Genomic DNA, 12,205 nt, shown 5'->3' with positions numbered 1-12,205 from the left:
GAAGTGCCTCCACACTCAGGTTCATGTCTTCCGCCTCCAGGCCCTGCAGAGGCTCCTTTATGGTGCAGGTAATCCGGCGTGGAGCGTATTGGCGCACGCCTTCCTGCGCCGCTTCCGAGGGCTCCGATACGACCGGCAGCTCTTTTATCTCGATCCGAGAGGTCTTCCGCGAGACCTCTCCGGGCTGCCGGTATTCTACCAGGACCTCCTCCGGACCTGGAAACTGTTCTCAGCGACCAGGTCCATGGCGGCCACCGAGGGGGCAGATCTCCTCGCGGAGCCCCTGCTACACAATCCCCAGCTCCGTGTGCAGGTGGCGGAGTCCCCCGCGGTGTGCTAGAGGTTGGTCCTGGCAGAAGTCACTAGAGTCGGAGACCTCCTGGACTACGACCGGGGAGACTGGCTGGAACCCCTGACGCTCGCTCGGCGCATGGGGCTCTCCAGGCCTTGTACTCCCCGGCGCGTACTTCAGGAGGTGAGGGCCGCTTTGCCGCCCGCTGCTCGGGTTTGCCTCGTCCGGATCCTGCACGAGGGCACGCCCCGCCCACCCTCCACCCCTGGCCCTCCAGACCTTTTCATCGGGCCCCTGCCCCGTGGACCCAACCGGCCCCCCCGCCCCTTCTCCGTGAGCCGGCTGAACGACTTGCAGCCGGTTCGTTTCCTGACCGCGCCAAGGAAACATCTATACACGCTCGTGCTCCACACTTTTCACTTCCTCACCCTCGTGTCCCGCCCCGATACGAAGTGGCGGGACCTCCTGCCACCTGTCAAGGGTGAGAAGCCCCGGTGGGCCAGCCTCTATTCCACTCTGGTCCCGAGGCCCGCCGGGGATATCAGCTGGCGGCTCCTTCATGGGGCCGTGAGCACGGGCGTGTACTTGGCGCGGTTTACCCCTGTCCTGGATACCTGTCCTTTCTGCGGCGTGAGGGAGACCCTGGCTCACGTTTACTTAGAGTGTGCCAGGTTGCAGCCCCTACACCGGCTCCTCACTGATATTATGTTACGTTTTTGGTTACACTTTTCCCCTCACCTTCTCATTTATGCACTCCCTATCCGTGGCCCCACAAAGTCGCGGGACCTCCTGGTCAACTTCCTCTTGGCACTGGCTAAACAGGCCATCTATAAAACCAGGGAGAGGAGGTTGGCCGATGGAGGTTCCTGTGACTGTGGGGCCTGTTTCCGATCCTCTGTCCGTTCACGTATCCGGGCAGAGTTCCTCTGGGCGGCGTCCACTGGCTCCCTTGACGCCTTTGAGGAGCAGTGGGCGCTGTCCGGGGTTCTCTGCTCGGTGTCCCTGTCAGGTTCCCTTCTTTTGACCCTTTGACCGCACTCCTGTCCCTGTTTTTACATTAGTTGTCCCCCGTAATTATTTGAGTTCCAGGCCCTGTGGATCCTCCCCTTAGGCTGGGGGGGGATCCTTTAGCATAAGCCCACCCACTTCCCGGAACCCAATATGTACACAGAGCAACCAAAATTATTCACAAATTTGGGTCAAAGTTGGTGAATAGTTTCAGCCATATAAAAAAATAGAATAAAACAAGGTCAAAATGTTTCACCTTTTCTTTTCAAGTGACATTTTATTTCAAAATTGGCTAAGCTGTTTTTTTAAAGCGTAAACAACCATGCAAAAATGCAACTCAGCTAAACAACATGACACAACTAAATTTTAAAAAAAGGAAAATAATTCCAGATCAATCTAAAACAAGTTATTGTTTTGGATTTTTCAGCCCAGCCCCCGCATAAAGCCAATCAGTTATTTGCTCAGCTCTATTTAGGAGCTTAAGTCACATTTTGAAAACTAAACATTTAGGCGTCCAAATCCCCGTGACTAAATTCCAATACAAGCCACAGTGGAATAGCTTCAGTAGGAGGGATGGAGGCAGCTCCATGTCTGAATACCCATAGCTCATTTGCTTGGGCACTCCCCCAAGACAGATCCCTGTTCAAATCCCTTCTCCCCGCCAGGCAGAGGGGGCACTTGAAGAAGGGGTCTCCTACATCCCAGGGGAGGGCTCTAAGCTTTAGACTAAAGGTCAGGAGAGTATTTCTCTTCCCCCAAGAAACATGTTAGACTCCAAACTCAAAGAGAACTTTCACAGCTGAGCACCCCAAGCAAAGGTAGGCACTGACCTCCGTGAGGGGGCAAGGCTTTGCACACAGCTCTCTTCTTGTCAACTCCCATGGCCTAGCTTGGTCCTCTTCCCACCCAGTGTGTGCTGGCTTTTATGTATCCCATTCTTAGGCATCTAACCCTCCCCATTCATTGCAGAGAAGCCTGGACACCTAATTCAGGCTTTGTGGATTCCAGTGATTTTCTAGGCACATAAAAGTTAGATGTGGTGACACTCAGTGCCTAAGGGCTGGTCTACACTTAAAACTTACATCAGCAGTACTACAACTCTCAGGAGTGTGAGTCCACATCCCTGAGAGATGTAGCTATGTCAACCAAACCCCTGGCAAAGACAGCGCCATTCCATTGACCAAGCTACTGCCTGTAGGGGAGATAGATGACCTACAGAATCCCTCCCATCGCTGTAATGAGTGTTGACATTGAAGAGCTAGAGCTGTGCTTTTGAAGCATTTTAAGTGTATACATAGCCTATGTCCCTTTGGGAATTTAGTCCTTTGTGCTCTCAGTTACTCTCAGTTCCATGGTGGTGGAATAAAGTCGAGCTATTTCTAGCACTGAGACACACAATGTGAAAGTGTATGAGACATTATAGTTTATTTATTTAATACTCATCACACAAACGAAAAGAGGGCTGTAAAGTGTTGTTATCACACACAGCACAAGAAAAATTATTTGGAAATTAACAAGCAATAAAAATTCACCATTATATATATCAGGCCAGATTCTAACCTCAGTGTAAATGTGGAGTAGCATCAGCAGCTTCAGTAAAGTTATTCACATTTACCACGTGGTAAATAAGATTCTACGATTGCTCACAGCTGGGCCCAACTTCCCTTTCTTACTTCCTATCCCTTTGTAAACGAGGAAATCCACAGAGGAATCTTGCAGACACATTTGTTTGCCAGGCTTCTGCACAGTGTAAATTTCTGTGTTAGAGTGGTGCCATGTGATCACTGACAAACCAATATGTATGTATGTGTCTTACAAATTCTATCCATCATCACCACCACCACCTATTTTATATGAATCTATCTATCAAACCTATTGTATAAGAATCAATCATCATAACTGATTTATATGAATCAATCTATCCAGCTAAGAACATTTTACCAAATTCATCATCCTGTCACCAGAGATACATTCACAAAGGACTTGGCTCCCACCTGCCATATTATGCACCTGATGCCCAGAATCAGACCCCACGGGGATTCACCAAACTCCCACCCAGCTGTCACTGAACCCTGTAGATGCCTTATCACAGTCAACACCTAAGTTTTGGCAGTAAGATTTCCCTCGGTGCCTCTGGGTGTGCGCATGGCTGCCTTGCTCTAGGCATACAGATGCCTAAGCCCCACAGCAATGCACAAACTGGGGGAAGACAAGTGTTCCTCCTCATAGCTTGCCTGTGGGGCCCACTGCTGTAGGCTGTAAGCCAGGGGACTGGAGCCTGGTGTCTCTGAATTCAGTGGGGAGTGCTGCAGCCATCAGAATCTCACCCTTGCTCTCTCTCTCTCTTTCTGGCCAAATTTCCCTTTAATGCTTTAATCCGCAGTGGAACAGTTTCAATGGCGGGGGGGGGGGAGGATTGAAGCCCCCCATCCTCCCGCCAGGAGACTATCCCACTGCCTGGTGATGAGGGCACTCACCTCAGAGGTAGCAGATCCCTCTTCAAATCCCTTCTCCCACTGAGGCAACCAGGGGACTTAACCTGGGGTCTTCTCCATCCCCGGTGAGCACGCTAACTACTGGGCTAACAGTTCTGAGGGAGACCATCTTCCTACTTCTTGCACCATGGCTCAGGCCCCACAGGTGAGGTAGGGAAGAATGCCTGCCTGCCTTTCCTAGGTCGGGAATTACTCTGGGGCTTAGGCACCTGGACACTGAGATGGTGGCTGCAGTGCGTATGCCCCAAGGTAGAAACGTAAGCACCTAGGGAAATTTCACTGCAACAACTTCGGTGCTGAGAGTTTGGACACTACAGGGTTCTGCGGCAGCTGAGCAAGAGTTTTGTGATTCCCAGGGTGCCTAAATCGGGGACTCAGGCAATTAGGTGCCTAAATCCCTTAGTGAATCTAACCCAGGGAAACTAACTACTCCCTGCTGCACTTAGGTTCTAAGTGGTCACAGTATACAACATCGCAGGAAATGTGCTGGCCAGGGCCAGGCACAGATTTTTTGCCCTTCTTGAACAAACAGAGACGTGGTTTTAAAACTCCTTGGTGGAGGAGGAAACAATCTGCTGGATCTCCTCCCGAATCCTCTCCTTGTTGTTGGAGACATTCATCTTCGCTTTTTCGAGAAGTTCAATTATATCGGTTTTTGTGTAGAAAAACTTAAAGGGAAAGGTGGAAAACTTCTTTCTGAAGTGCTCTACTTCACCTAGGAATAAAACAGGAGGGTAAGTGCCAAAGAGAGGAAAACAGTGGTACTGCTTTTACACTTTTATGGCTCCCAGAAGCATAGAATCCAGGAACCTAAAGAGGCAGGAGAATAACATGGGCAACTCCTGAGGTTTTCATAGAATCACAGAAATGTTGGGCTGAAAGGGACCTTGAGCGGTCACTAACTCCAACATCCTGTACTGAGGCAGGACCAAGTGAATCTAGAGCATTTGCCCAAGCTGTTCCTAAAATCTACATCCCTTGGAAGCCTATTCCAGAGCGTAACTACCCTTAGGCCTGGTCCACACTAGGCGTTTATGTCGAAGTTAGCGCCGTTACATCGAATTAACCCTGCACCCGTCCACACCGCGAAGCTATTTAGTTCGACATAGAGGTCTCTTAAATTGGACTTCTGTACTCCTCCCCGACGAGGGGAGTAGCACTAAATTCGACATGGCCATGTCGAATTAGGCTAGGTGTGGATGGAAATCGACGCTAATAGCTCCGGGAGCTATCCCACAGTGCACCACTCTGTTGACGCTCTGGACAGCAGTCCGAGCTCGGATGCTCTGACCAGCCATACAGGAAAAGCCCCGGGAAAATTTGAATTCCTTTTCCTGTCTAGCCAGTTTGAATCTCATTTCCTGTTTGGACATCGTGGTGAGCTCAGCAGCACTGGCAACGATGCAGAGCTCTCCAGCAGTGATGGCCGTGCAATCTCAGAATAGAAAGAGGGCCCCAGCATGGACTGATCGGGAAGTCTTGGATCTGATCGCTGTGTGGGGCGATGAGTCCGTGCTTTCCGAGCTACGATCCAAAAGACGGAATACAAAGATCTACGAGAAGATCTCTAAAGACATGTCAGAGAGAGGATACAGCCAGGATGCAACGCAGTGCTGCGTGAAAATCAAGGAGCTGAGACAAGGCTACCAGAAGACCAAAGAGGCAAACGGACGCTCCGGATCCCATCCCCAGACATCCCATTTCTACGAGGCACTGCATTCCATCCTAGGTGCGGCCGCCACCACTACCCCACCACTGACCGTGGACTCTGAGGATGGGATATTGTCCACGGCTGGTTCCTCGGACATGTTAGCGGACGGGGAAGATGAGGAAGGAGATGAGGAGGACGAGGCAGTCGACAGCGCTTACAATGCTGATTTCCCCGACAGCCAGGATCTCTTCATCACCCTTACAGAGATCCCCTACCAACCGTCCCCAGCCGTTAACCCGGACACAGAATCTGGGGAAGGATCAGCCAGTAAGTGTTTTAAACATCTAAACATTTATTTATAACAGAACAGGAATATTAAGAATAACAAAAATGGGTTTCTCATGATTAGTTTGTCCTAGGCGCTTAACGTTTCAGTCCTGGGCAGTGCAACTATTGAAAAAAAATCTAACAATGTCCGGTTTAGCATGATTGTTCTGCCCAAGCCGCTCTACTGTTTAGTCCCTGCCAGTGCAGCTACAGTAAAATGCGGTCTATATGTCCGGGGATAGAGCAGAAATCCTCCTGGGACATCTCAAGGAAGCTCTCCTGGAGGTAATTGGAAAGCCTTTGCATCAGGTTCCTGGGGAGAGCGGCCTTATTGGGTCCTCCGTAGTAGGAAACGTTTCTGCGCCACGAGACAAGCAAGTACTCAGGGATCATTGCCCTGCAGAGCAGGGCGGCATACGGCCCTGGTCTTTGGAGGCTTTCCCGAAGCATTCTTTCTTTCTCACTGTCTGAGATCCTCATCAGGGTGATGTCGCTCATGGTGACCTGCTTTGAATTAGGTAGGGGAATGTTAGTGTTGGGACTGCTTGCCCGTTCCTTTACTGAACTGTAACCGCTGGTTTGCAGCCACACGGTGGAGGCGTAAGAGGGGCAGCATACAGGGATCTTTCCTGGGGACTGCCGCGAGGGGTGGGACAGGGGCAGAGTTCCTGCTTGCCGGATTGCTGGCAGCAGGGACTGGCATTGCTTTCAATGTGAAAGGAGGCCAGTGCTACTATTAAAGTTTTAAGCTGCCACAAGTCTACGGCTTACCATGTCTGCCTGCTAAACAAATTCCGGTGTCCTGCCCCGCTTCTCAGATCTGCAGTGCAAGACCCCAGGCACTGAATGCGAAGGCCGAGAATTCGACCTTGCCCTGAATGCGCATGTGATAGGTGCTGTGCATGGTCTTGTTCACAGAGAAAGACTATGTTCATTGTTCACAACTACATTTATCTTTCTGAGGAATTCACTCCCTTTTTCCCATTCCCACAGCCACATCTGCGACTGTCTCACAACCTAGCCTGGCATCACACTCCCAGAGGCTAGCGCAGATTAGGCGTAGGAAGAAGAGGACACGGGAGGACATGTTCTCGGAACTTATGGGCTGCTCCCGAACCCAGGCAGCACAGCAGACCCAGTGGCGGGAGAACTTGTCCCAAATGCACCAAGCACACATGGAACAGGAGGAGAGGTGGTGGCAGGAAGACCAGCAGGCGACTCAAACGCTGCTTGGACTAATGAGGGAGCAAACGGACACGCTCCGGCGCCTTGTGGATGTTCTGCAGGAACGGAGGCAGGAGGACAGAGCCCTGCTGCAGTCTATCTGTAACCGCCCTCCCCCGCCACCAAGTCCCATACCCCCTTCACCCAAAGTGCAAAGAAGGAGGGGCGGCAGAGTCCGTGCAAACTCTCACTCCACCCCTGCGGACAGCTCTAGTAGTAGAAGGCTCTCATTCCCCAAAATTTGACAAGTTCTTTCCTTCCCGCCTCACACAAGCCCCCATCCAAGTTTCACCTCCCAGTTTCATGTGTAGTTGCTAATAAAAAATATGTTTCTGTTAATTACTGTTTCCATCATGTTCTTTTGGAGGAGGGGGGGAAGGGGGGAGAAGGGGGTTGGTAATTTGACAGGACAGTCACCTTTACCAGGGTACATAGGCGGGGGCAGGTCCAGCAGCAGGGCACATACACAGTGCAGTCACTAGTTATCCTGGTCAGCCTGGGAGGTGGTTTTCATGTTCTGTGGTGGGGGGTGGGTTGCTCTGTGACTTTGTGGTGGGGGAGGGCAGTTACAGATCTTATGCGGCGGTCCTTATCCTGGATCACAGAGCCACGCAGCAGGGGATCTGTAACCGTCCTCCCCCTGCCACAAAGTCACATAGCCCCCCCATACACACAGTCCCGATCAGAAGGGGTGACAGGCTCCGTTGAAACAACCAGTCCACCACTGCGGAGCCTGTCAATCCTGGAGTTTAGAAGCATCATTTGCGTCACTACACTACACCCGCTCCCCACCACAGTCTGCGTCCCAGGTTTAAAACATTCCCGCGAAAACAGTAATAAAGAAAACGGTGTTCATTAACAAAGTAGAAGTGATTTTATTTCTAAACGTGTGTTGGAAGGGGGTGAAGGGGGTATGTAACTGGAGAGGATAGTCAACATTAACTGGGTAAAGAAACGGGGGCAGGTTCAGCTTCTCTGTACACAAACTTAAAAGTCACAGGTTACCCTGCTCACTCAGGAACCTAGCTTTCAAAGCCTCCCGGATGCACAGCGCGTCCCGCTGGGCTCTTCTAATCACCCGGCTGTCTGGCTGGGCGTAATCAGAAGCCAGGCTATTTGCCTCAACCTCCCACCCCGCCATAAAGGTCTCCCCCTTGCTCTCACAGAGATTGTGGAGCACACAGCAAGCTGCTATAACAATGGGGATATTGGTTTCGCTGAGATCACAGCGAGTCAGTAAGCTTCTCCATCTCCCCTTGAGACGGCCAAAAGCACACTCCACCACCATTCTGCACTTGCTCAGCCGGTAGTTGAAGAGTTCTTTTTCACTGTCCAGGGCGCCAGTATAGGGTTTCATGAGCCAGGGCATTAGCGGGTAGGCTGGGTCCCCGAGGATGACTATAGGCATCTCCACATCCCCAAGAGTTATTTTGTGGTCCGGGAAGTAAGTACCTTCCTGCAGCCGTCTAAACAGACCAGAGTTCCTGAAAACACGAGCGTCATGAACCTTGCCCGGCCATCCCACGTAGTGTAGATCAATCTCTGATAATTTTCATATAACTTTACATTGTGCCTCTTCATATAACCTTGTGGTGGGTCTACCCACGAGTGACCTCTGTATCCTGGGACTTTGTATCAAAGCCTCATTTAGAAACTTTGCATTGCCCTTGGTATAATATTATAGCCCCTAAGGATAGAATAAGATAGAAGAAAAATTTCTTTTTGCTAGCAGTAGAACAAGAGCTCTCCCCCCCCACTCTTAATCAATTGCCCTGTTGAATGAATGAGGTGTGGATGAGCAAGGCATGAAAGGCAGCACCTCCAGACAGCCTCAACCCTTGGAGAGGGGCTGGGAGCCAGACCCAAGGACAATAAAACGTGTCAAGTGGGCTCATTAAAGACAAGCAGACATACTGACGGCCTCGGGGGTTAGAAGCAAGCACCTTCTTTTGGAAACACCCTCTTTGCAGCATTGGAACAACACTCAAAAGAAAGCAGCACAAAGGACCAATGGACACAGACACAAAGTTTGAATCTGGTATAGATTTGCATAAGAGGAAAGCTGCTATAAAAGTGAGGTGTCTTGCACAGGACCCCGGGTCTCGTCTTGTCAACATGGGAGCATCGATCCGGATCGGCAGAAGCCCGGCTCCACCCCCTCCCCCATCTAACTCACCTGGCCAGTGAAGTTAAGGGGAGCAACTAATTGGTAACAACAAGACGGAGTGTGTTTGTGTGTATGTGTGAGTGTAAGTGTAATATATTATATGCATATGATACAGTGTTAATGAATACATGTATTACTAATAAATGTGGCGTTTTGTCTTATTCCCCCTGAAAAGATCCTGTGCAGTACTTTAAGTACAACATTTTGGTGGAGAATGCGAAAGGGGGAGCAAGCATAAAATCCACAGTTATTATAAAACTGGTGTGCACACCGCCAGCTTTAGCAAGCCTGGCACTAGAGGAAAAAGAGTGTAAACTTTCAGTTAATTAACCAAACTCTGAAGGATATAGGAGTTTAGGTTTAAATTGTGTTCATGACTGAGCTAAAGAGGAGAACTTAGTGTTTCTCACTCTGATCCGGGGAAGGATTAACCAAACTCTGAAGGATATAGGAGTTTAGGTTTAAATTGTGTTATAGAGGTACATACACCCTCAGCCGTAGCAAGACTGAGCTAAAGAGGAGAACTTAGTGTTTCTCACTCTGATCCGGGGAAGGATCTAATCCGGGGAAGGATTTGTATAATTGGTGTATGAACCCTCGGTGGTAGCAGACCGAGTAATACAGAGGGAAGCTTAGCGTCTCTCCCTCTGGCCCAGAGTGGGTTAAAAACATAAGATACAGATCTTGTTCTGTTAAGCCAAACTCTGAAGGATATAGGAGTTTGGGCAGTGTAGTGTGGTTTATGTTTGTTTGTTTTTTTGTTTTGTTTTGTTTTTTGTAAGTAATATTGTGGTAATTTCACAATTTTGAAGAAAATGTTTAAGGAACGGGACCAGGAAGGGTGGGGGCTAGTTGGAAAGCCCACCCTCCTTGCTAAATTGGTAGTGGAACAAGGCTTGTGCCCATGGAAAGGAACTGTTTATTGGAAAAAGCAGGATCGGGCCCAGGCAAGCAACAGATAAAAAAACTGAAAAACAAGTTGGGTACAGAGAGTTAAAACAGCACTCTCAAATCTTACAGCAGCAGTAACATCAGGAGAAGAAACATTTGAGACCCCAGAAGGGGGCAGACCTTTGGGACCCCTCTGGAGATTGGGAAGCGGAATATTTGGGATATTTGGGTGAATTCCTCCTCCCAGGGCCAAAATGCCATTGAAACAGTTAACAACAGTGCCTGCTTCTGCCTCAGATCTCCAGGCCATGGCAAAATGGCTGAAGATTTTAAAACAGAAATTTTTTTCTAGATGGAGTGTTAACGCCCTTTTACTGAGAGAAAGGGAGGATTTACACTCACAAGAAATGCACCACTTAATTAGCATTTGTGCAGCCCCAAGTACCAAACACACTGTGGCAGAGACCAAGCAGGTTCTGCCATGGTAAAAGCACTGTGCTAATTTGTTTCCAAGCTTCTATCTTTCAGGCTCTGAACCGGAACATCAGGAGAGCTGGTACCAGCTGAAGAGTTATAAAATACCATGGTTATTGTGTCATGACGAAGTCTGTGTTCAGTGTTCTGTGTTGCATGTTCTGTGTCTGTCTCTAGTGGTGTCCTGTGCTAGCATTGGGTCCAGAAAAAGAGGAAATACTACACTAGACAGGGCAAATGTCTTTTCCTCTCTCTACTTCCCCCATCTCCATCCAACTTATCAATCACCCCTTGTGTCCAAAAGACTTTGGTCCCCAGTGCATCAGGGTTATTTTGTTTTGTTTTGTTAGGTTCTCTAATAATCATTTTGTTGTTAATTTTTGTTCTTGATACATTTGTATTGTTAGTTACATTTGCTTGTATTATTATTAATTCCACACTTTCCTCTATGCACTCTGGTTCTATTTCCCCAAGCCCTGAAGGGTAGTTCTTGGGCCCCCATAACCTGTAAAACCTTGGCCCATAATTGTATGGCCCCATCTTTCAGGTCCCCAGAAACCTCTGAGAACAACTGTTAAAAATAGGAAATTCTACAACATTTTAGCAACTAAATGTTAGTTTAAGTCCAAATCAGCTTAACCTTGCATAACAACTGTGGTACTCCTACAAAATCTTATTTGTTGTGTGTGCTTAAGAAGGTCCTGACCTCAGTGACTTTTATTGTTTGATGGCTATTGCAGCATCAAACTTGGGCCTCATTTTGTTTGTCAATGTACCCAATTATTGTAATGGTAATGGTTTTGTTGTATTTCCAATTATTATAATTATAATTGTTTGCATTTGTGTTTATGTAATATCTGGTATTTAGTCAATTCTAATAGTTTTAGTTATATTCACCTGGTTATAATTGTTTGGTTTGTTTGCAACAAATACAAAAGATTTATATGGTGACCACTCAAGAATTGTTCTTGAGAGGTCAAAAGGGGGACAATGTAGATCAATCTCTGATAATTTTCATATAACTTTACATTGTGCCTCTTCATATAACCTTGTGGTGGGTCTACCCACGAGTGACCTCTGTATCCTGGGACTTTGTATCAAAGCCTCATTTAGAAACTTTGCATTGCCCTTGGTATAATATTATAGCCCCTAAGGATAGAATAAGATAGAAGAAAAATTTCTTTTTGCTAGCAGTAGAACAAGAGCTCTCCCCCCCCACTCTTAATCAATTGCCCTGTTGAATGAATGAGGTGTGGATGAGCAAGGCATGAAAGGCAGCACCTCCAGACAGCCTCAACCCTTGGAGAGGGGCTGGGAGCCAGACCCAAGGACAATAAAACGTGTCAAGTGGGCTCATTAAAGACAAGCAGACATACTGACGGCCTCGGGGGTTAGAAGCAAGCACCTTCTTTTGGAAACACCCTCTTTGCAGCATTGGAACAACACTCAAAAGAAAGCAGCACAAAGGACCAATGGACACAGACACAAAGTTTGAATCTGGTATAGATTTGCATAAGAGGAAAGCTGCTATAAAAGTGAGGTGTCTTGCACAGGACCCCGGGTCTCGTCTTGTCAACATGGGAGCATCGATCCGGATCGGCAGAAGCCCGGCTCCACCCCCTCCCCCATCTAACTCACCTGGCCAGTGAAGTTAAGGGGAGCAACTAATTGGTAAC

The 12,205-nt window shown here is 48.5% G+C and overlaps 3 protein-coding genes across 3 annotated transcripts in view; 2 read left to right on the top strand and 1 right to left on the bottom strand.

Moving 5' to 3' along the window:
• LOC101951859 (zinc finger protein 501-like) overlaps positions 1–12,205 on the top strand; it is a 425,990-nt gene that overhangs the window by 184,531 nt on the left and 229,254 nt on the right. The window lies entirely within an intron of this gene.
• LOC135976034 (cytosolic phospholipase A2 gamma-like) overlaps positions 2,705–12,205 on the bottom strand; it is a 48,917-nt gene continuing 39,416 nt past the window's right edge. The window contains exon 12 of the mRNA XM_065570383.1: positions 2,705–4,510. Within this exon, the coding sequence (XP_065426455.1) occupies positions 4,338–4,510 (173 nt within the window). The 3' untranslated portion in view covers positions 2,705–4,337. The remainder of the gene's footprint in view (positions 4,511–12,205) is intronic.
• LOC135975949 (uncharacterized) lies at positions 4,831–7,305 on the top strand. Its single transcript, XM_065570098.1, has 2 exons — positions 4,831–5,773; positions 6,767–7,305. The coding sequence occupies exons 1-2, from the start codon at positions 5,197–5,199 to the stop codon at positions 7,240–7,242; spliced, it is 1,053 nt and encodes a 350-aa protein (XP_065426170.1). The 5' UTR covers positions 4,831–5,196; the 3' UTR covers positions 7,243–7,305.

This window comes from Chrysemys picta, chromosome 16 (assembly GCF_011386835.1).
Source record: "Chrysemys picta bellii isolate R12L10 chromosome 16, ASM1138683v2, whole genome shotgun sequence".
NCBI classification, from domain to species: Eukaryota; Metazoa; Chordata; order Testudines; family Emydidae; genus Chrysemys; species Chrysemys picta.
The sequence above is the reverse complement of the archived record's forward strand: the minus strand, read 5'-3'. Positions and strand labels throughout refer to the sequence as shown.

What these genes read in the sequence shown, in the direction of transcription:
- LOC135975949 (XM_065570098.1), top strand. Translation starts at nt 5,197, where the DNA reads ATGCAGAGCTCTCCAGCAGTGATGGCCGTGCAATCTCAGAATAGAAAG. An exon ending in ATCTGGGGAAGGATCAGCCA is followed by an intron (nt 5,774 to 6,766) that starts GTAAGTGTTTTA and finishes CCATTCCCACAG; the next exon opens with CCACATCTGCGACTGTCTCA.